The sequence below is a fragment of the Antechinus flavipes genome, chromosome 6 (assembly GCF_016432865.1).
Source record: "Antechinus flavipes isolate AdamAnt ecotype Samford, QLD, Australia chromosome 6, AdamAnt_v2, whole genome shotgun sequence".
In the NCBI taxonomy this organism is placed as follows: Eukaryota; Metazoa; Chordata; class Mammalia; order Dasyuromorphia; family Dasyuridae; genus Antechinus; species Antechinus flavipes.
The window spans coordinates 67,383,867-67,404,555 of NC_067403.1; the positions used below are offsets into that span (position 1 = coordinate 67,383,867).

Here is a 20,689-nt window from a genome sequence, read left to right on the forward strand (position 1 = left end):
AAATTTACCCTACTTTAACAATGTTAGTTTATGCTGTCTTAGACAAAGCTCACTTAGATAATGTGGAACACAGATTATACATAATAAAGGATGATATTTCATTAGCCTTCTTGTCTGTGTACCTAAATTTTTTGTTTCTTTTTGGGTTCTAAGACAGGGAAATCTTCTCTCTCAAATATCCTTTTAGTCACATTTTATTCAGAGGAGGTCAGGTACATATGTGATGCACAGAAAAATAACAACATGTTGATACCGAGGGAAGCCAATCTTCACAGGGAAAGCTGAGTCCAATTCAAATGGACAAGTCATGTAACATTCACTTCAGAACAAACATTTAGGATTTATGAGCAAAGGCTGATTTCAAATCCATAGTATCTAAAACGTGCATGGACAATTCCACAGGAAAAGTCTAAGAGCTTTGTGTCTCTTATCCTCTGCCTCAGTTTCCTCATTTGTAAACTGGGGATACTAATACCATCTACTTTCTATGATGAGGATCAAATGAGATATAATTGCAAAGAGTTTTGCGAATGTTAAAGCCGTTATCATTAATGCTATTTTTGTCATTTAACAAATGATCCACATCAAGAAGTTCTCTCCCCAAGTATAAAGAACCTAGTGAGAATGCAAAAAATGGAGAAGCTTTGTACAAAAATCTGGATTGTTGCCTTGATTTCGTAAGTCAATTGTACGATGGAAATCAGAAAATGCTTTCTAGATACTGGATCCTTTTTCTATGTTGGCACCAATGGAGACCCTGATGGCGTGATTATTACTATAAGAGAAGGAGAGCAGCAATTCATCCACAGAAAGTGAGGGAGATCTCTGACTAAAATACCTAGTGTGATAACTGAGGATGAAGCAGGCTACCCACATCCAGACAGAAGTGATAGATTCATGGAAAAAAAATGAGACATACATTTTTGAACAAGGGAAATATGAGATTTTGCTTTGCTTTACTATGTAGACTTGCCATTGGGCTGTTATTGTTGCTCATACAGGAGAAGGGAGAAAAAAAAAAACTTAATGCCTCTTAGTTGGGTGACTTAGCCATGGGAAGGAGGCCACAGTAATCTTAAAAGTTGTATTGAGAGGATCAAATGAAATAATATTTATAAAACACTTAGTACAAAGTTTGACACATAACAGGTGCTTAATAAATGCTTTCCCCCTCTTCTGTTAGGAGTCTATAAACTATAGCTGTGAGTCAAATACAACTCACCACCTGTCCTTGTGTGGCCCACAAGCTAAGAATTGTTTTTTACATTTTAAAATAAATAGGTGGTGAGACAGATTTGGCCCTAGGATACAGTTACCTACCCCCCATTATAGGTTTTGCTATAGTGTAAAAGAAAAAAAAAAAGCACTCAAGAGTAGAAATGAGTGATAGTGAAAAGTCAGATAATCTGTTACCTGGTTCAATTTGGGCATTTCCTTTGAATTCTTTGACTTGGCTTTGTTCTCTTGGGTCCATAGTCTCAGGTAGTTACGATTGTCTTGGGAATTCACTTTCTTCCCTAAAATGAAAAGGTCAAGATACAAGAAGAAAATCTAATTGGTGGGTTACCAACAAGCAAAAACAAAACAAAACAAAAACAAAACAAAAAACAAACAACAAACAACAAAAAACAACAACCCTTTAATCAATGAATGCAATTTAATAATTAAATACATATATGGAGAAAGGTGTACCTTTTTCTGACTTGAGACTCACTGTTACAAACCCGTCATCAGCATTTGGCTTGGTCCTACTTTCCAGGCCAACCACTAGGAAGTATTTGGAAAGACAGTATGTTAGTGAATGGTAAGACATGTCATTTAAAAAAGCAAATTGAAACATATGCTCAACATTTATAGTAGGACACTGGTAGATTTTGATTTCAAAATTCATAAGTGAAGTTTGTCTAAACCAGCACAGAACTGGAATGAAAAGGATGCTGTCCAACACTGCAAAGGTTAGACCCCCTTGTAAGGAAGAAAAACTGTTAAGTACAAATAACCAATTGAATGTGACTGTGTATGCAACATTCTGCCCCTTATACTCCATTTCTCTACTGAAAGGAAAATAGGTTTCATTTTTCATTCTCTTTGATTAAGATGGGTTATTCCGATTTCTCAGAGTAAAGATTTCTTTTATTGGTCTTTTGTGCATTTTTCTTCTACTTATATTTTGTTCTTTTAAGTGTCCTCCCCCACCCCCAAGCAATTGTGGTTAAGTGACTTGCCCAAGGTCACACATCTAGGAAGTATTAAGTGTCTGAGGCCAGCTTTGAACTTAGGTCCTCCTGATTTCAGGACCGGTGCTCTATCCACTGCACCACCCAGTTGCCCCTTGTTTTTCTTTTTCTTTAAGTTTTTTTTTTCAAAATATATGCATAGATAGTTTTCAACATTTACCCTCACAAAACTTTGTATCCCAATTTGGCTTTTCCCACTTCGCATTTTCCAATGCTGTTAACATTGAACTCTCTATTCTTCCCTATATTTACATGTGTTACTGGGATTCCTTCAGGTTTGGAACATGCTATTTCAAAAATGGACTTCACCTATAACTTTGTAGAGTTTCATAGAAAATAGGCATATTAAAACAAATATATAAGAAATAAAAATCCTTGGCCCACCAGCCGCAAGGGTGTAACAGTCCCTTTCCCCTATGGCTCTCCCTAATTTCCTCAAAATAATACCCAAACACTTGGGTTTGTTTATGCAATATACTAATTAAATCCCATCAAAACATTTTAAGTTAAAATGCTATTTTTGAAATCAGAGGATCTACTTTGAAATCTCAGACCTAAGACTTTGTGTGCCTCAGTTTCCTTTATCTGAAAACACTGGAGTAGGACAAGAAAACTTGTAAGGTTCCCTTCAGCTTTAAATCTATGACACTCCCATGATACTATCATGTGACCAGGTTAAATTATTTCACAATTACAAAGGATGTATACAATGGGTACATTATTTTAGATGAGGAAACTGAAATATTTATAGACGTGGAAACTGAGGTCACACGTAGTAAGGGTCTGAAATTGGATTTTCCGAATTCCCTATCTATTTAGTTGCTTTAATAAGTCTGGAAGCTCTTTGTCTTCCCAGTGATGCTGTATTCCTGAAAGGAGTTCAAAAAAGGCCTTCATTAAGGGGAAAAAAAAACACCTACCATGTGTACACTCAGGAGTGATGTCTTCAAAAAAGTACTGAGTGGCTTCAAAAGCAGAATCTGGCTCTTCTTGATCAGGGGATGGCTCTAGGAAGGGAAGAGAGTGTGATTACTCTAACTGTGAATGGGTTTTAAGATGGATCTTATCTCAATAAACCTGTTAAGATCTCAATTGGGAAAACCAGCAGAAATGACACTTAGGACGTGAAATCACTCATTCTGGTAAGATCTCCTATTGTTTAAGTTTCTAAGACGTTTCTTTTTTTAAGATAGTTAATATCTTGCAGTGGGAATCCAATGAGAAAGAGAAAGCACTCAGTAGGTTGGAAGTTGATCCGCAAGCTTAAAACTGAGGGCCAAAATTCTCTTTTGATTACCACTATATCAAGGAGTTGTGATGATAATTTACAATACTGTGTTCAATGGCTTTGCCCTCCAAAACAACCCTTCCTGGCTAATGGAGAGTTATTATTGTATTTCAGAAAGGCCCTAAGGGAGCTGACAATTGCTACCATTAAACAACCCCCTTTCCCCCAAATCATATCCAGTGGGAACCCAATGAGAAAGAGAAAGAACTTAAAAGATTGGAAGTAGATGTGGCAAGCTCAAGACCGAGGGCCAAAATTCTCTTTTGATTATCACTATGTCAAGGAGTTGTGATGGTAATTTACAATATTGTGTCCAATGGCTTTGCCCTCCAAAACATCCCTTCCTGGCTAATGGAGAGTTATTATTGTATTTCAGAAAGGCCCTACGGGAGCTGACAATTACTACCATTAACCCCTTGATCATGTCCCAGTCTGCCTGGACTCGGTCCAGAGGCTGGGATTACATTAAACAAAAAGTGACCCTTGTGGAGAGCTTTAAAAAAGGAAGGACACCAGAGACAGGCATTTAGTCTGAATGTGTGTCTCCCTCATTGCTGGGTGAATGCTGAAACCGGACTTTTGACTTTGGGGCATATGAAACAGGCAGCTGTTGGGCACTAATGCCAGCAGGAAATCACAGGGCTGCTGTCCTGAAGCTCCCTGGGATGGAGAGATGGATGTGTTTTGCTAATTACATTTCCTAAAAAAAGTATGTAATCTCAGACAAGCAGTCAGAGAGGCAAACTGGTCTGTTACTACAGCTGTGCAAATATTCAGCGAAGGATGAAAAGCACATTTACAGCAGCTGAGTCTCTGTAGGAGGGAGAGAGCCTTGCTATGGGAGCCAAAACAGTCTGTCTTGCTCTTATCTCACCCCAAACCTTTCTTTTGAAGATTCACCTTCTTCTATCCTAGTTAAACAACTCAACAGATTCTTATGTCTCAGGATGCCGTGATTTATCACAAAATGAATACCCACATGCCATGGGGAACATTAGCAACATATGTATGTATAAGAAATAATATTCAAAAGTGTCCCTTCCTTCTATTCCTCCAATCCTACTTCATGCAAATTTTGGACATTCAGTGGCTGTCTATAAAGAAAGTCATCTTGCAAAATTCATCTTCTATACCAATGCCAGATATTTTACCATTATGAATTATCTTATGCTAATCTCTGCCCTCTCCTTGTTCATCTTCTCTGAAGTATGAATTTTCCCTTGGAAGGTTTGTAAATCAACTTCCTAAAACTTTATTATGAGTGAGGATTTTTTTTTTAGTTTAAAAAAACAACAACTCCAAATACTGATTGGACACATATAGGAGAAGGAGTCAATGCAAATGGTCAAAAAGAATAATATAGACTTTGCCTCCTTCACAACTGAGCCCAAAGGTGTTCCCGGATCTAAGAGAGGGTATTCTCATCATGAATTTGCAGTGTCCTGATTACAGGACAAAAACTCATTACAGAGTTCATTTCATTCCATGTTTTTTCTTTGGCATTGAATTAAAGAATAATATGCATTGAAATAGTCTAGGGTATGAATCAAAAGGTCTCTATTGATGTAACAGAACACCTGCTGGATTTAAATTTCTCTTTACTTGTGAACTTTATCAAATTTGTGTTTTGCGTGAAATATTTTCATATAAAAATTAAACAAATAAAAAAATGGTTACAATACAATGGTGGCAAAGAAAGGTAGAAGAGGGTAGGCTGTAGGAAGGAGCTAGGACAAATATTCTTTCTTCATCCCCATAGATATGTTTGTCATTCGACAACTATTCATTCAGTTGGTCACCATCCCTCTAAGAAAATAAAATCAGAAATCTGGAGCTAGATCTCTCCTTCCCTGAAGTCCTTCCCCAAAGGGGGGGATGGGCCCTTTATTTTGCCTAAAGATCTTTTTTTTTTGAGTTCTGAGGAGAAGAATAAAAATGGAAGTCCCTCAAGATTTTTATTTTATTTTTGCCAGAGAGAGAACATGGTACAAGGTCTTCTAGCAGATTTTCTCCTCTTAGTTGAGTCCAACCTAAAAGTTTTTAAATTTTTAAAATTCACTTCTTTCTGGAGTCCCTGAATAATCCCCTAATTTTGAAGAATCTTTCCCCCAAGGTCTGAGCAGTTCACTTACCAGGCAAAACATGCATTTTGTAAAGTAGCTTAAGTTTCTCTGTGAGATCCCCGTGACAGGCTGCACCTACAAAGAATAAATCAGAAGTCATTGAGCCTTCCTTTGCTATTGTTCAATCATTTCCAAGTCTTCGTGACCCTATTTGGGATTTTCTTGGCAAAGACAGCAAAGTGGTTTGCCATTACCTTCTCCATTTTATAGCTAAGGAAACTGAAGCAATCAAGGTTAAATGACTTGCTCAGGATCATACAATAGCTAACATTTATATAGTATCTACTATGTGCTAGGCACTGTACTAAGCACTTTACAAATATCATCTCATTTAAACCTCACAACAAAATTAGGAGATGGTTGCTATTATTATTCCCATTTTACAGATGAGGAAATTTGGGTGAACAGAAGGTAAATGACTTGCCTGGACTCATACAGCTAGTAAGTTTCTGAGACAGAATTTGAATTCAGGTCTTCCTAATTCCTAAGGCTTGGGTACATCTACTTCATGATGCTAAACTATTCTGCATTTCTCAAGGTACCTTTCCGGACCATGGCTGAGGGAAATTCTCATTTTGATAAGAGAATGTCTGGACATAATTTTCTCCCGGGAAATGTATCTTCAATACATTAAATCAAACAAACAAACAAAAAACTCCACTAGACTTTGATCAAAATAATCTCTAAATAACAAAGAGGGACTTGTTTCTCTCCTGTATTAATGACAAATCTAAGTTATTCTTCATCAAAATAAGACAGGGAAGTCGTATTCTTATCATCTAGTTAATAGAGATTTTTAACATTTTAAAATCACGTGTAATAGCAGAATATGATAACCAAATCCTGTGAATCTTTTTTTTTTTTTTTTTTAAACAGGAACTACTGTCAAGCTAGGTCTTCTATATCTTGTCCTTGTAAAATTGATTTTTTTTAAATGACTTATTCCCACCTTTTTGGTTTTAGTTCAATATTTCAATTTATTAGATCATTTTGAACCTTAATTCTATGCATTAGATTGGCTGTCTTCAGTTCTGTGATCCATAAATGATAAATAGGCTTTTTCTAATTTCATCCAATTTACTGATGAAAATGTTCACTAGGACAGTTTCAAGGACAGGATCCTTTCATTTGACATTAGAAATTTCACTCTAGGCTTTTATTACATTCTTACTCATCTTTAGATCAATTATCTTAAAGATGATTCTTCAGTCCTTTTTACCTAAGACTTTCTCTTGGGTAGAAAAGACGGAAACAAAATTACGTAGTTCTGTATCACTTTGTAATCTGTTAACCTATTACTGTCTTTGCCAAGTAATGAAACTAACCCATCATCATCCTTTTCTCCTGAAAAATAGAGAGATTTATTAGTTGGTATTTTTTACAACCTTCTGATCATGATGGGTTTTAGCCTTTTTAACACTATTCTTACTAATCTAGGCTACTTTTTGTATCTGTCCTGATATATATATTTCTTCTGTCTTTATTGTGTTATCTGTGGGTCATGTAACAATAGGATAAATTAGGTACACACAGAGATAGAGATGCTACAATAGACTTGGAGAACTTATAAATGTGTCACTTCTTTATACTTTAAAGCTATCTTTCCCCGCTAAAGAAGGATTCTCTACTCATGGAGCTGATTACTACTCAGGTTACCCCAAATCATGCCATAATTTTTCCATACTCAGTCCAGAGACAAATTCTCGGAAGTTGATCAGAGAGTCTCCATTTTCATCCAGTAACTGGAATAAGCGAGAAGCCAGCACATCAGAGTGAGTCCCACAGGCCCAAGGGAAGAGCAGGGCGAACATCCCTTTGAACTGCTCAAAATCAATGCGGTACTGTTCTAGGTAAGGCAGGCTGGGGTCATGGCGGTCCAGGGCATTGCTGTTTCCACCCCAATAGCAGCTGGTGAGATGTTCTGCCTGGTAGGAGGTAAGGGGGGAGAGAACAGAATTATACACAGATCATAAGTGCAATGCCATTTGCATCCAAAGGGCAATCTTGTAAAGCAAGTGATTTTACTGCAAACCAGAGAGGATAAGGGATGAAGGGGCCTATTATTTTTTCTCCACCTATTTCTACATTTTTGAGGGGAAAGGAGGTGTACCCTTTCACTCCAGGCCATCATGGCTGTGCACACATAATCTGAGACCTGAACAATTAAGGTTAGAAGGAAAAGAAAAATAAGGGAGAGAAAAACAAAATGATATTTCTTAATAGGAGAGACTTTTAATTTAAAAATCGTCAATTTAAAGATATGCTCCCAAAATAATCACTTCGTAACACTCTTATAGAATACATAGTGAAATGATTATTGTGTCTGTTCTTAAGATGTAGAAATTGATGATGAGGGGTTAAATGACTTGCCCATAACACACACACATACACACACTCACATACATACAGTATTTGAATCCAGATCTCAGATCCATATCCAGTACTCTATATTAAAAAACAAATCCTGGACACTTTAAATCCTCCAATCTCATGTAATTCCTTGTGAACTTTGGAAGAATTTAGTGGCATTCATTATCCAAAGGGAATAGAGAGCTAATCTTATCAAACACTATTTTTTTTCTCCTATTATATTAAATAGCTTCTTCATTTATCAAGAGCACTGAATGTAACTTATTACAAATATTTGTTGTTCAGTTGTTTCAATCATATCCAACTCTTTGTAATCCCTTTTGGGATTTTCTTGGCAAAGTGGTTTGGCATTTCCTTCTCCAGTTCATTTGACAGATGAGTAAACTAAGGCAAATAAGGTTAGGTGACTTGCCTAGGATCACACAGCTAGTAAATATCTGAGATCATATTGAATTTGGTTCTTCCTGACTCCAGGCCTGTCACTCCAAGCACTGAGTCACTAGCTGTTCTGTCACAAATAAGAAATAGTATCCTAATAAAAAAAAACAAAGGTTTAAAGCTGGAGGACCTGGGTTCAAATTGGCTACATTTTGCCACTGTGACTTTGGAGAAAATATTTAATGTCTTTAGGTTTTACTTTACTCATCTATTAAATAAGGAACTTTGATAGACAATCTCTAAAGGATTTTCTAGCTTGAAATACTTTTTGGAAAAAAAGAGGCTTATCATAGTAAATTCAAATAGTTTATCCTTGTCAGGAAATACTGGAGAAACTTAAGTCTGAGTTTTCAGTCTTCCATTTTGTTCTTAATCCTATTTGCAAAGCACTGTAACAATTCACCTGAATTTGCAAGGCAGGATCAATAGAGGAGGAGAGATTTGCAGATAAGGAAACAGAAGGGAAATGATTTTTCTAAGGTCACAGAGCATTTGAATTAGAATGTGAATGCACATCCTATGAATACAAAACAATACTTTTTATACTGTATCCCATTTAAATCTTGTTTTTTTTTTGATACCAAATCCAATGTCCCTTTCAAAATACCTGGATGCCTCCGATGAATCCTTACATACATATTCACTCCTTTCACTACCTCTAGAGAAGGTGAGGCTACCTGAGGCTACTTTTTGTTTTAAACTCCTTTGGAACTTGGGGCAGCTAAATAGTGTAGTGGATAGAGCAGCACCAGCTCTGGAGTCAGGAGGATCTGAGTTCAACACTTCCTAGTTGTGTGACCCTAAGCATGCTTAATTACCTCACCAAAAAAACCAAAACAAACAACTCTTTTGGTCTGTTGATGTCTAGGACAGCTTATCAATAAGTTCTATTCTCCATAGCTGGAATGGCTCTATAACACCCAATGGAGTCACTCAGTAAAGTCAACTGATGGAAGTGACCCCTGAATTAGAAAATGTCAAGAAAATTCCTTTATATTTAAATTAAAGACTTTTAATGGAAATCATGTTCTAACTTGAATGTCTATCTGAAATGGCAAAAATGAGAAAAATCACTGAATTATTATTATTAATATTTTCTCATTCATTAAGAAGATTAATGAGAAATGAATTATAAAATCTAAAAGATAGAAATTTAATCAAGTAAATATTTCCTTCTCTAATGCAACATTCTCTCTTTTTTTAAATTTTATAATAACTTTTTATTGACAGAATCCATGCCAGGGTAATTTTTTTTACAACATTATCCCTTGTACTCGCTTCTGTTCCGATTTTTCCCCTCCCTCCCTCCACCCCCTCCCCTAGATGGCAAGCAGTCCTTTACATGTTAAATATAATGCAACATTCTTATGTATTTATAAAACTATATTTTATTTCTCATAAAGAGCTTTATTTACAAAATATACATTGATAATTACTTTATTCTAAATTAAAATCTCATTGTGATTGCTCTATAAGTCAATGCTCCTTTGTAGAGTAGGCATATATGTGGTAAGGATAAAGAATGTGTGTAAGAACAGAAAACATCAAATGCATCTATTTAGAAATATAATCCTATGGGGAAGTCTTAAACACTCCACTCTTACATTATCAATGTTGTCTTAGTCTTGAGTGGTATGCTTTATTGAAGCATTTCTTCTGGTTCTACAAACGTGAGTTACCAGGATTATTATTGTGATTATTTTATCATTAGAAGGTTCTGTTGGTTATAGCTAGAAAATTTACCCAACAAATTCCAATTAATTTGAATTTTTTTCCTTGCACACCCATAAACAAATTTCATTTATAGCTTACTTTGAAAAGAGCATACAGTTCTTCCAGCTCATCAATTGTAAATGATGTTTCAGTCACTATTGTCCGCACCTTTGAAAAATGGAAGAAGAAGGTTTAGAGGCAGAGAAGGTTTACTAGGAAGTGTTCTGAATGACCCCCAAATAAATTGTTGACCCAAGAGCTCAGCTATGTAACACTAATATTTTCCCAGTGAAGAGAACATGGATCTAAGTCAGGAAGAATTAGTACTGCAGGTGATCCAAAGACTATATGAATGTTAAGGCTATTAAATGATATTATGATGATGATATGTACAAAAGAAAAGCCATCCTCTTAAGGACATGAATGACTAGGAAAGGAGGAATTGATCTGATCATGTGATGATGGGGTACAAAGCCGTCATAGGCAGTGCAGTGAATAGAGCATTGGACCTGGAGTCAGAAGACTTGAAGTCAAACCAGCCTCAGATACTTTTCTGATAAAGACCCGAGAGCTTAAGTAAATTGTCCAGTGACGGAGGCAAAATTTGCACCCAGTTCTCTGACTTCTATCCAGCATCGTTTCTAATATATCATGCCCACCAGGTAGGGTAGAATTCAGGGGCCAGAGAGAGGAATTTAGATGGAGGGGAGAAGAGGCTCTTTTATAAGGGACTTACCACATTACGCTTAGTAGTATCTTCAAGAGTCTGGATGACCTTTAGTCTCTGTTTAAATCTCATCTGTTCGATCAAGTCAGCTCGAATAGTCCCAAATTTCTGGAAAGGAAAACCCAGTACCTTTGAAATTTTTGTCTAGAAATTGTTGTCTTTCTCCAAAAAAGTTAATGAAACATCCTTTTGAAAGCCTGAAGCTCAGCTGATGGGCTTTATTCTGGAAAAGCCCATCTTGACCCCATCTATCTTGGGACACATTTATGAACATGATGTTTTCCCTCGTCCCAGAATGGAATTCGTAAAAGCAATGAATATTTTGATGGTTTTTTTTTTTTTTTTTGGTTTGTTTTTTTACAGTGCTTAATACGTTTTTAGCAAAACAATAACAACAACAATAGCTAGCATTTACAAAGCACTTTAAGATTTACAAAGTTATTTTTAAAATATTAACTCATTTTAGCCTTGCACCAATCCTGAGAGGGAGAATCTATTACTTCCCAATTACAGTTGAGGAAACTGAAGCAGATGGGGACTAAATGTTCTATCCACTGTGCCATGTAACTTACTGATTGGTTGATTTGAGAAATAAGAGATAGTGCGCATTCCAAGACTTGTTCTTTTAAAATTGCTATTTAATGATTAGAAATCCTGTAGAACTTATTTAACCCTGCTTTCACAGTGGAGGGGGACAAAATGAGAGAGAAGGCACAGAATATCTTGATGTGAATTCTAGTTTGTAAGTATATAACTATATATAAATAAAAAATATTTTTATATAATAATGATAACTTAACATGTACTTTCTTAATAGGGAGTAGGAGTGGGGATAAGGAAGAGGATCTAGAACTCAAAGTTTTAAAAACAAATGTAAAAAAAAGTTTAAATGGGGGAAATTATCAAATTAACTGATTTTTAAAAAATAGCTAAAGGTAATATTTCCTATAGTTTCAGTTAGATAGTGCAAAGGAGCACCAGGTCTGGAGTTCAAATTCAGTCTCAGTACTGTAATCCCATTTGCCTCAGTTTCCTCATCTGTATAATGAACTAGAGAAGGAAATGGTAAATCACTTCAGTATCTTTGCAAGAAAACCCCAGATGAGGTCATGAAGAGGTGTACACAACTGAAATGATAGAACAACAACAAAAAGCTTCATGGGGGAAGGGCTCACCCATTGCCTAGCACAATTCTTTCTCACATGTGGTGATAAATATTTAGTTGAATGTCCAATCAGCCTTGTCAGAGAAACAAAAGGAAGGATGAAGAAATGGAATTGAGCATGCTTTGATGTCGATTATCCCAGATCTGATCATGGGGAGGTAAATATTAAGGCAATTTGCCTTCTGTAGCAGGTGGTGTCAGGGAAACTACAGTGAACACTTCCCCTTTCAGGTCAAGATGAAGAGATCCAAAGTTCCCATTCCTCTTACAGCATCATACCTTTCCTTAGGTGATAAAGCTCCAACAGAGAACATTCCAACCTGGGGATGATTTCTTGCCAAGGAATGAACCCAAAGGCAAAGTCATCTGCACTAAATCTGACTTTCTTTTTGTAAAACTCTTGGGATTCTTCACCCACGCCCTTCTGTGCTATTCAAAATTAAATGTTTCTTAATAATATGTAACAAGATCTTTACTTGTTTTGCTTTGTGCAAGTCTGCTATTTTCTCAAAGCAAAAAATAGTTCATTTATTTCTAAAATATCCTAAAAAACAACAACCCACAAACCCCCATAAAATGCTTCAAACCAGCAATTCATATGAAGAAAAGCTGCTTTTGAATAGGGTATGATGTGGATATATGGTGAAGAACCAGATTCTTCCAAACAAAAGGAACTATCTTGGTACAGAGAAAGATAATTTCTAAGCTTAATTAGATATCGCAGCTCTCTTCTTATGAAGTTTCTACCTGTCATGTCTACCACCCAGAATCAACTCAACCAGATGAGACAAAGTCTAATGTATCATATTGACAGCTGCATATCCAGAGAGCAATTCCTTCATGATACACCGGGGGGTACAGAGGGCTTCTTTATATATCAACCAAAAAGGGGAAAGGATAGGGTTGGGGGAGATTCTGGCCAGGACATTTAACACTAGAACATCAATTGACTCAAGAATTTTTAAATGATTTAAAGATAATTTTGAATTTTTGTTTGTTTGTCCATTGAAGTATTAAATTCTGGTTCTTCAACACTAATAGACCCATGTAATGAAAAGAGAGTTGGTGTATTTCAGATAGATCTATATGTGACAATGATAAAAGGATGCATATGCAGAGCTAGTAAGAAGATTGCAGGAAAGAAGATTGCCATTTTTGGACTGGGATAAAGAAGAACATACAAAATTCCTTTCATTGAGAGTTCCCATAAGTACATTGGTGACTCTCAACTTGCATTTTGCTATTTGAGGATGACTTCTAAAGGAAAAATCAAGAGGAATGACTTAACTTTCCTTTTTGGAGAAACTTGGATATATTAACATGCTAAAAATAGAGTGAACAAATTATCTCAATGTGTCCGGGAGCCAACATTTCCCAGGATTCACAAACCAGATGCAAATGCCAAAAGATATAATCCTTTCTCTCAGGACATCCAGAAATTCAATTCTCAAGGAAATAATGTAATGTCTAAAAAAATTTTTGGGAGAAGCCAAAATCAAAGTCATTCCTAAATCGGCCCCTCCCTTGAATTGTTTGTTCTTACTGAAAAGCACTTAAGTATAATGAAAAATTAACTGGATTTAGTGATTGAGTATGGTGCAGCTATATGGTATTGGGCTTGGAGTCAGGAAGATTCACCTTCCACAGTTCAAATCTGGCCTCAAACACTTGTTAGTTGTGTGATTGTGGGCAAATCTCATTTGCCTCAGGCTCCTCATCTGTAAAATGGATTAAAGAAAGAAATGGCAGATGACTCCAGAAGAAAAAAACCTCAAATGGGGTCACAAAGGACTGAGCTCAAGAACAATGAAAATAAAGTAGTTAAGCAACTGGATCCAAATCTCAACCTTTTTACTATATGAGATTGGGTGAATCATTCCATCAACTCTAGGATTTTTGTAAAATGAAGGGTCTGGGCTAAGAGCCCTTCTCCATCAAAATCAATAATCCTGCTTTGTCTTTACCATCTCAGTATTTATGCAATTCTTTCTGTCTTCTGCCTTCACTTTTTTTCTATTTGCCAACCTTGGTGATGTAGCAAATTTTTTAAATAGCAAGTAGTCCTGGGATTCTGCCTAATAAAACACACAGACTTTATTTCTTCCCATTAACACCTACTAATTTAATAGTTTTCCATTGAGCAATTTTCATTTCTGAGGCTATGCAGTGACTAATTCATAAAAGGCACAGAAGAAGAAAAGAAATTGGCTCTTTTAGCTGGTAGTAAAAAATAAAAAAATATCCCATGGTTCAGATTTAATCAACCAGCCCATCTTCATAAAGGCACACACTTCATGAGCCAGCCTCAAGATTCTCTCTCTGAGCTCCTACAGTATTTGGATAAGAAGGTTACACTTGCACAGGGAGCTATGAAGTCATAGAAAGTTTGATTTGTATGACCAGCTCACTGACTCCTCCCATAATTAATAGGTTCCCTTGAGTCAAAGAGCATGTCTTTAAACTGCAGATTCCCTCAAAGATGGCTGTGGCAGAAAGGAACTACATTTGAAATCAAAAGCCTGGGTTTCAATTCTAATCTGCTGGAGGCTATCTTAAGTCACTTGTCCTCTCCAGATTTCAGTTTCTCCTTTTATAAAATGGAAGAGGGAAGGTGGGAATGGACTAACTGGCCCTTAAAGTTTCTGTCCAGGTCTAAATCTTCAAAAGTTAAGGCTCATTCACGTCTTAGTCTAAAATACTTTAGGTTCTTTTTGAAAAAAAAAATCTTAAGTTTTGGTTGCCTTGGCAATCTCGGATGGAGCAGATGAGCAAGCAGGGAAATTTCACATCCCAACAAGCCACAAAGTGGGGGACTTTGGGCAGCCAAAGGACCTTAGGTATAAGAGGATGCTTTCTCCATTTCAGCTGGGTCCTTCTTGGGTTAGAAGTAGGGAAAAGAAAATTAGGGGAAATAAGAGGAGCTGAAGAAGCAAGGATGCTTCTGTCCTTTTCTCTTTGGGAAAGAAATGATTTCTTGTATTTGGGGAGATTTTCCTATTTAATAACTTACACCCTATTACCCTCTTCTAGAGAGGGAGTTTCCAGGATCCCCTCATCCCAGGGTTCTAGGTGTTAAAAGATTCTAGCTCTAGAACTGGGGCAGAACATTTACTCCAACCCCTCCGTAAATTTTTCAGGGGAGGAAACTGAGAACCAGGGAGATTAAACTGACTTGCCCACAGGTAGTGGGTGGCACAGCTGGGATGTGATATCAGCAGGAAAATCCAGCCATTCTTTCCACTTATTAGCAGAATATGATTTCAGTTAGGGGAAGTTTGTGCTAGAGGCATCTGCACAAATTTTTCCCTTCCTTATCCAGATACTCTTCTTTTTCAAAAATTAAAAAAAAAAAAACACACACACACACACACACACACATATTGCTGAAGCAATTAGGGTTAAGTGACTTGCCCAGGGTCACACAGCTAGAAAGTGTTAAGTGTCTGAGGCCAGATTTGAACTCAAGTCTTCCTGACTTCAGGGCTGGTACTCTGTCCACTGTGCCATTTAGCTGCCCCATATTTCTTTTTTAAAATTCTTAATAATATTTTATTTTTCCAAACACACACAAGTAATTTTCAACATTCACCTTTGCAAAATCTTGTATTCCAAATTTTTCTCCTTCTCCCTACTCCCACAAGAAAGCAAGCAATCTGATATGGATTAAAAATGTGCAATTCTTTTAAAAATTTCCATATTTGTCATGTTGTGCAAGAATAATCACATCAAAAGGGGAAAATATGATAAAAAAAGAAAAAAACAAGCAAACAACAAAAAGGTGAAAAATATTATGCTTTGATCTACATTCAGTCTCCGTTATTCTCTCTCTGGATGCAGATGATTCTTTCCATCACAAGTCTATTAGAATTCAAATACTCTTCTTAAAGAAGTCATCATCTACATGATGTCTCCAATGGTGAGAGCTCTCCAAAGTTCTGTCCCAGGCTATTTTCTTTTTCTTTACACACTCTTAGTAATCTCCTTAGTTCCATGGGTTTATTTATAACTTTTTATCATGTCTATGCAGATATATCTATTTATTCATCCACAATTTGTGTCCTGAGTTTCAGTCCTGCTTCACCAATCAAGAAATTTCAAACTAGATATTCCAGAGACATTTCAAACCCACTATGTCCAAAATGATTTCACATCTTCCCCAAACCCTTCCCTCTTTTTCCTTTCTCAAAGTCAAAAGCACTCCTATCATTTTACGTTCCTTGACTCACTTTGGCATTATCCCCAACTTTTTCTCAACCCAAACATTTAATTTGTTACAAAATCCTACTCTTTTTTTCTGCTACCCACACCACCACTTGAGTGTGACCTCTTCTTTCTACTCATACGACTCCCATCCTAGCTATATCAGACCCTCCTCACCTCTTGCCTAGATTATTTTGACAGAATTCCAGCTTCAATTCTCTCCCCACTCCAATGCATCTGACCCATTTGCTGACAAAAGTGATTTTCCTTAAACTCTGATCTGACCATGTCCTTTCACGACTCAATCAATACTAATAGTTGCCCATTGACTATAGGGTTTTAAAATATAAACTCTTGTTTAACCTTCAAAACTAGCCTCCACTTCCTGTCTTACTGAATACTCTTCAGTCCAGTCAAACTTGTTCTTCACATGCAGTATCCCATTTGTTAGCTTTAATATCTATGAACCAAGAAGAACAGTTTTATCTCTCTAGAGTTTAAAGAATTCTTTAGAGAGAATTTATCATTCCTGGGTCAGAATGCAGATTCACCTTCTCACCTAACCAAGTGTTCTAAGCTCTGGGATAGCCACACTTTGAGAAAAGCCCAACAAGACAGAAAGAAAGTGATAGAGAAGACCTCAACAAAACAAAAAATAGTTTTCTGCTGCCATTTTTGATCTCATTTATCCTTAATATGAATTTTCTCAAGGACAAGAAAGGGGAATATACTTTATCCTCTTTAGAGATTTCTTTGTTGACCAGCCTAGATTTTGATACAATAGATTCCATTTAGAGTCTAGTGATTAGAATTTAATACAAATCATTTAGATGCTGATAACATGACTACAAGAGAATAGTGGTTGAATCAGTCATTAAGTTGCTGTGGTACAAGGAAAATTTTTTTTTTTTTTAAAGAAAAACTCTTAAAAAAAAAAAAAACCTAATCTTATAGCAGATGCTTCTCTATTTAGCATCTTGGTTTCAATTTGCTGAAGAAAAGCTACTGTAGATGTTTAGGCTCTCCTATTAGAGAATCAGCAGGGAGGCATGTAAGTGGAAACCCATTCTTTGATCTTGTCTCCAATCTCTACGGTCTTCCCTACATGCTGACTATAGATGGCTGCTGGGCTGCTCATTGTCAGAGAGCAAAGAGCGGGTTACTTTTAGATCCAAATGGTGTATATGATTTTAAATATATAAATATGAAATCTGTATAATATGAATAATACAAACATCATGTTTTGAGTATGTCTAGTCATCAGTGGTGCAGTCAGAGTCTAAATAGAAAAGGTCTCATTAAAATATCCCTGCATGAGTTGAAAACAATTTCCAGTAAGGATTTTGTACTCACCAAAAAGAAGTTTCTGATTTTAGATGCAAGTAGACATTTCTGTCTCCGTTATTTCCACCCCCAGCCTAATCCTCCTAATCATTCCCCAACAAACAATTACAAAGCAGTGAAGTGAAATGTAGGCAATTTCTAGCTGCAGAATGTAGCAACATTTAAAGATAGGAGGAAAAGATGTGCTCAAAAGAATTCTTTCTCTAAATCTTAATTATTTCTTAGAGAAGTGCATACATACCACATTCTTAGGGCAAATGCCAGGAAATGGGAGTGCAAAGGAGCTCAGTGGATATACTACAAATCAGCCATTGCTATAAGAACAAGTATCATTCTACTCCATGACCTGTACAATTTGCTTATACACTTTTAGACTTAAGTTGTAAAGAATCTTAGAGGTCACCTAATCCAACATTCACCACCCCGCTTCTTAAAAAAAAAAATACAGTACAAAACATATAGTAGGGCTTAATAAATTTGTGTTGACTTGATTTACAAATGAGGAAACTGAGGCTCCAAGGAGAAAGTGGTACATGGCAACTGTAAAACCAGAGCTCATTTCTTTATACTCCATTGCCTTCCAGTCTTAGGGGTCAGGTCCATTTTCAGAAAACATTCAGGAGGCCAGGACAGTTTTAGGCTTTTTCAGAGACTTGATTCTTCTAACAATTAAAGAAGCAATTGAAGGGGCTTTTGACTTTAACAAGATCGCTTGTTTCACTTTAGGAAAAATGCTAAGCTTTGGGGTGGGGGAAGGGGGGGTTTGACCTGAGAAAGTAAGTTGACTTAACAGGATCATTCCCAATTGGCATCCAAATTGGGGAAGAATCTCAGAAAAGACTCCTCAGGACCAAGTTACTCTGACCACTGAGTCAGCGGGGTCATCCTTAGGCCCCAGAGCTTCTGGAATGCCCAATTAAAATTCAGTGAATCCTCCTGCACATGCTGCTCTGGCTCTGATCTTTGGGATGAAATCTTATCATGACTCATCATCTACCTCATGGTACTTTGTGTGTCCTCTTAATATATCGTTAGAGATCACAGAGAATGACCTCATCAAGTGGGTGATGACATTGTTCCAGGCTCACAATAAGTCTTCTCCTGCTATTTAGTGAGACAGGAAGCAGATCCTCCCAGAGCTAGTTCATGCTTCCTGGGTTAACAATGGCCCCGAGTAACCCACATGCAAGCTGTCTCCTATTTCTAGCTGACTTCAGAGATTTGGCAAATGGCACCTACCTCATAGGAAGTTCTGATGAGCCTGAAAATATCCACCTCTGGGTAAGGTTCCACATCATCACTGAGTAGGGAGTGAAGGTGAGGGATGGGAGGCAAGGTACTATCTTTATTGGTCACACTGTCTAGGTACCTGCAGATAGATAACAATCAATCAGAGGCTGTGAAGAGACCCAGGAATCTGCTGGCACATACTACATGGATGTTCTTGTTATAAATTGCTCAGTGCACCACGAGGAACAAATTACCTTAAAAAGCCATCTCCCACACGTATGTGATGCTGCTGAAATGTATATGAAAACAGATCTGACGTAAGTGGAAGCAAACACTAGTTTGAGGCTCAATTTAATTAACACACAGAAAATAATATGCAAAAAATGGAGAAAAAAGACCCCCAAAAGACTATAGTTAGGTTTCTTTTCCTTCCTTCTCTTTCTTCTTGCTTCCTTCCTTCTCTCCTTCTCCTTCCTTCCTTCCCAATTAGGGTTAAGGCACTTGCCCAAGGTCACACAGCTACAAAGTGTTAAGTGTCTGAGGGCACATCTGAACTCAGCTCCTCTGGACTCCAAGGTTAGTGCTCTGTCCACTACACCATCAAACAGACTACTCTGCACAGGAACTACACTACAAAGACAGAAACAAAAAAGTCCCTGCCCTTAGTCAATAAATAAGCATTTACTGAGAACCTACTGTGTGTCTGGTATTGTTGATAAAAAGGATAAAAACTGAGCCACTGAATGGCTCTAATAATAAGGACATTTTTTTTCGTTTTCAAGCCAAATTCATGTTTTCTTGACTTTTCTCCACTATCCCAGGTTCTGCCTTTTGGGACCAAACCAAACACGGCTGATCCATCTTCCACATGACAGCCTTATCAGATACTTGAAGAAAACCATCATGTCCACTCTTAAGTCTTCTCTTTCCTAGCCCAGTTCTTTCAGCTAATTTTTTTTATCAGACAGACTCAAGAGCTTTAGTCTCCTAGGTGCCTTCTGCACATATTCTCCAGTTAGCTTGTCAATGTCCATTCTAAACTGCGGTGCTCAAATTGAACATAGTTCACTGTGTTCACATGAGTATTCCCTTACGACTAGAAGGGAGCAGAAGGAGATTTTCACTTCTTAATTCCTGGAACCTATCCTGTTCTATAGTATGCATCAACTTACTGCTGACTCATGGGGATTTTGCAGCCCTCTAAAATCCTCAGAGATTATTCAGAAAAACTTATCCAACCATACTCCCCCATCTCATACCTGGACAGTTAATTTGTTTTAGATTTGTATCATTTATTCCTGTTGAATTTGATCTCATCTGATTCAGTTCTGGGTGCTAACACAGAGGATTACCAAACTAATATCTTTGAACTAAAAATGGTTTTTACATTTTAAAATAAAATAAAAATTTATTTATGAATATCAAAATTATATTTAAGCCACCGGCCAAAAACAGCTCTCATTTATTAATGCGTTCTGGATTTTGATTCTGTCATCTAGTGCTTTAATTACTTCTCCTAGTCTTTGTGCTATTAGTAAATCTGAGAAAGATGTTTACTGAAAATAGGGATAAGAATTTTAAACAGGAAGGAGCTAAATAAAGAGCTTGCTCTCAAGGAGCTTACATTTTAGTGGAATACAATATTGATATGGAAATGTAAATTCTGAGTACAGAGTTATCTGAAGGGGAGAGTGCTAAAAATTGCAGGGCTCAGGGCCCAGTGAGCTGTGCTTTAAGGATTAGGATTCTACAAGGAAGAAATGAGAATTCCAGGCATGGGTGACCAAATTGGGCAAAGACATTGAGGAGGAAAACAGAACCCCATTTCTGTAGGACAGACAGTGAGAGTGGGAC

At 36.9% G+C, this 20,689-nt stretch overlaps 1 protein-coding gene across 1 annotated transcript in view; it reads right to left on the reverse strand.

Annotated features, from left to right (window-relative positions):
- TBC1D9 (TBC1 domain family member 9) overlaps positions 1-20,689 on the reverse strand; it is a 113,656-nt gene that overhangs the window by 3,020 nt on the left and 89,947 nt on the right. The window contains exons 13-20 of the mRNA XM_051967231.1: positions 18,845-18,974; positions 10,906-11,004; positions 10,269-10,337; positions 7,333-7,573; positions 5,658-5,723; positions 3,158-3,244; positions 1,693-1,767; positions 1,414-1,517 (exon numbers count right to left, since the gene is read on the reverse strand). Of these exons, the coding sequence (XP_051823191.1) occupies positions 1,414-1,517; positions 1,693-1,767; positions 3,158-3,244; positions 5,658-5,723; positions 7,333-7,573; positions 10,269-10,337; positions 10,906-11,004; positions 18,845-18,974 (871 nt within the window). The remainder of the gene's footprint in view (positions 1-1,413; positions 1,518-1,692; positions 1,768-3,157; positions 3,245-5,657; positions 5,724-7,332; positions 7,574-10,268; positions 10,338-10,905; positions 11,005-18,844; positions 18,975-20,689) is intronic.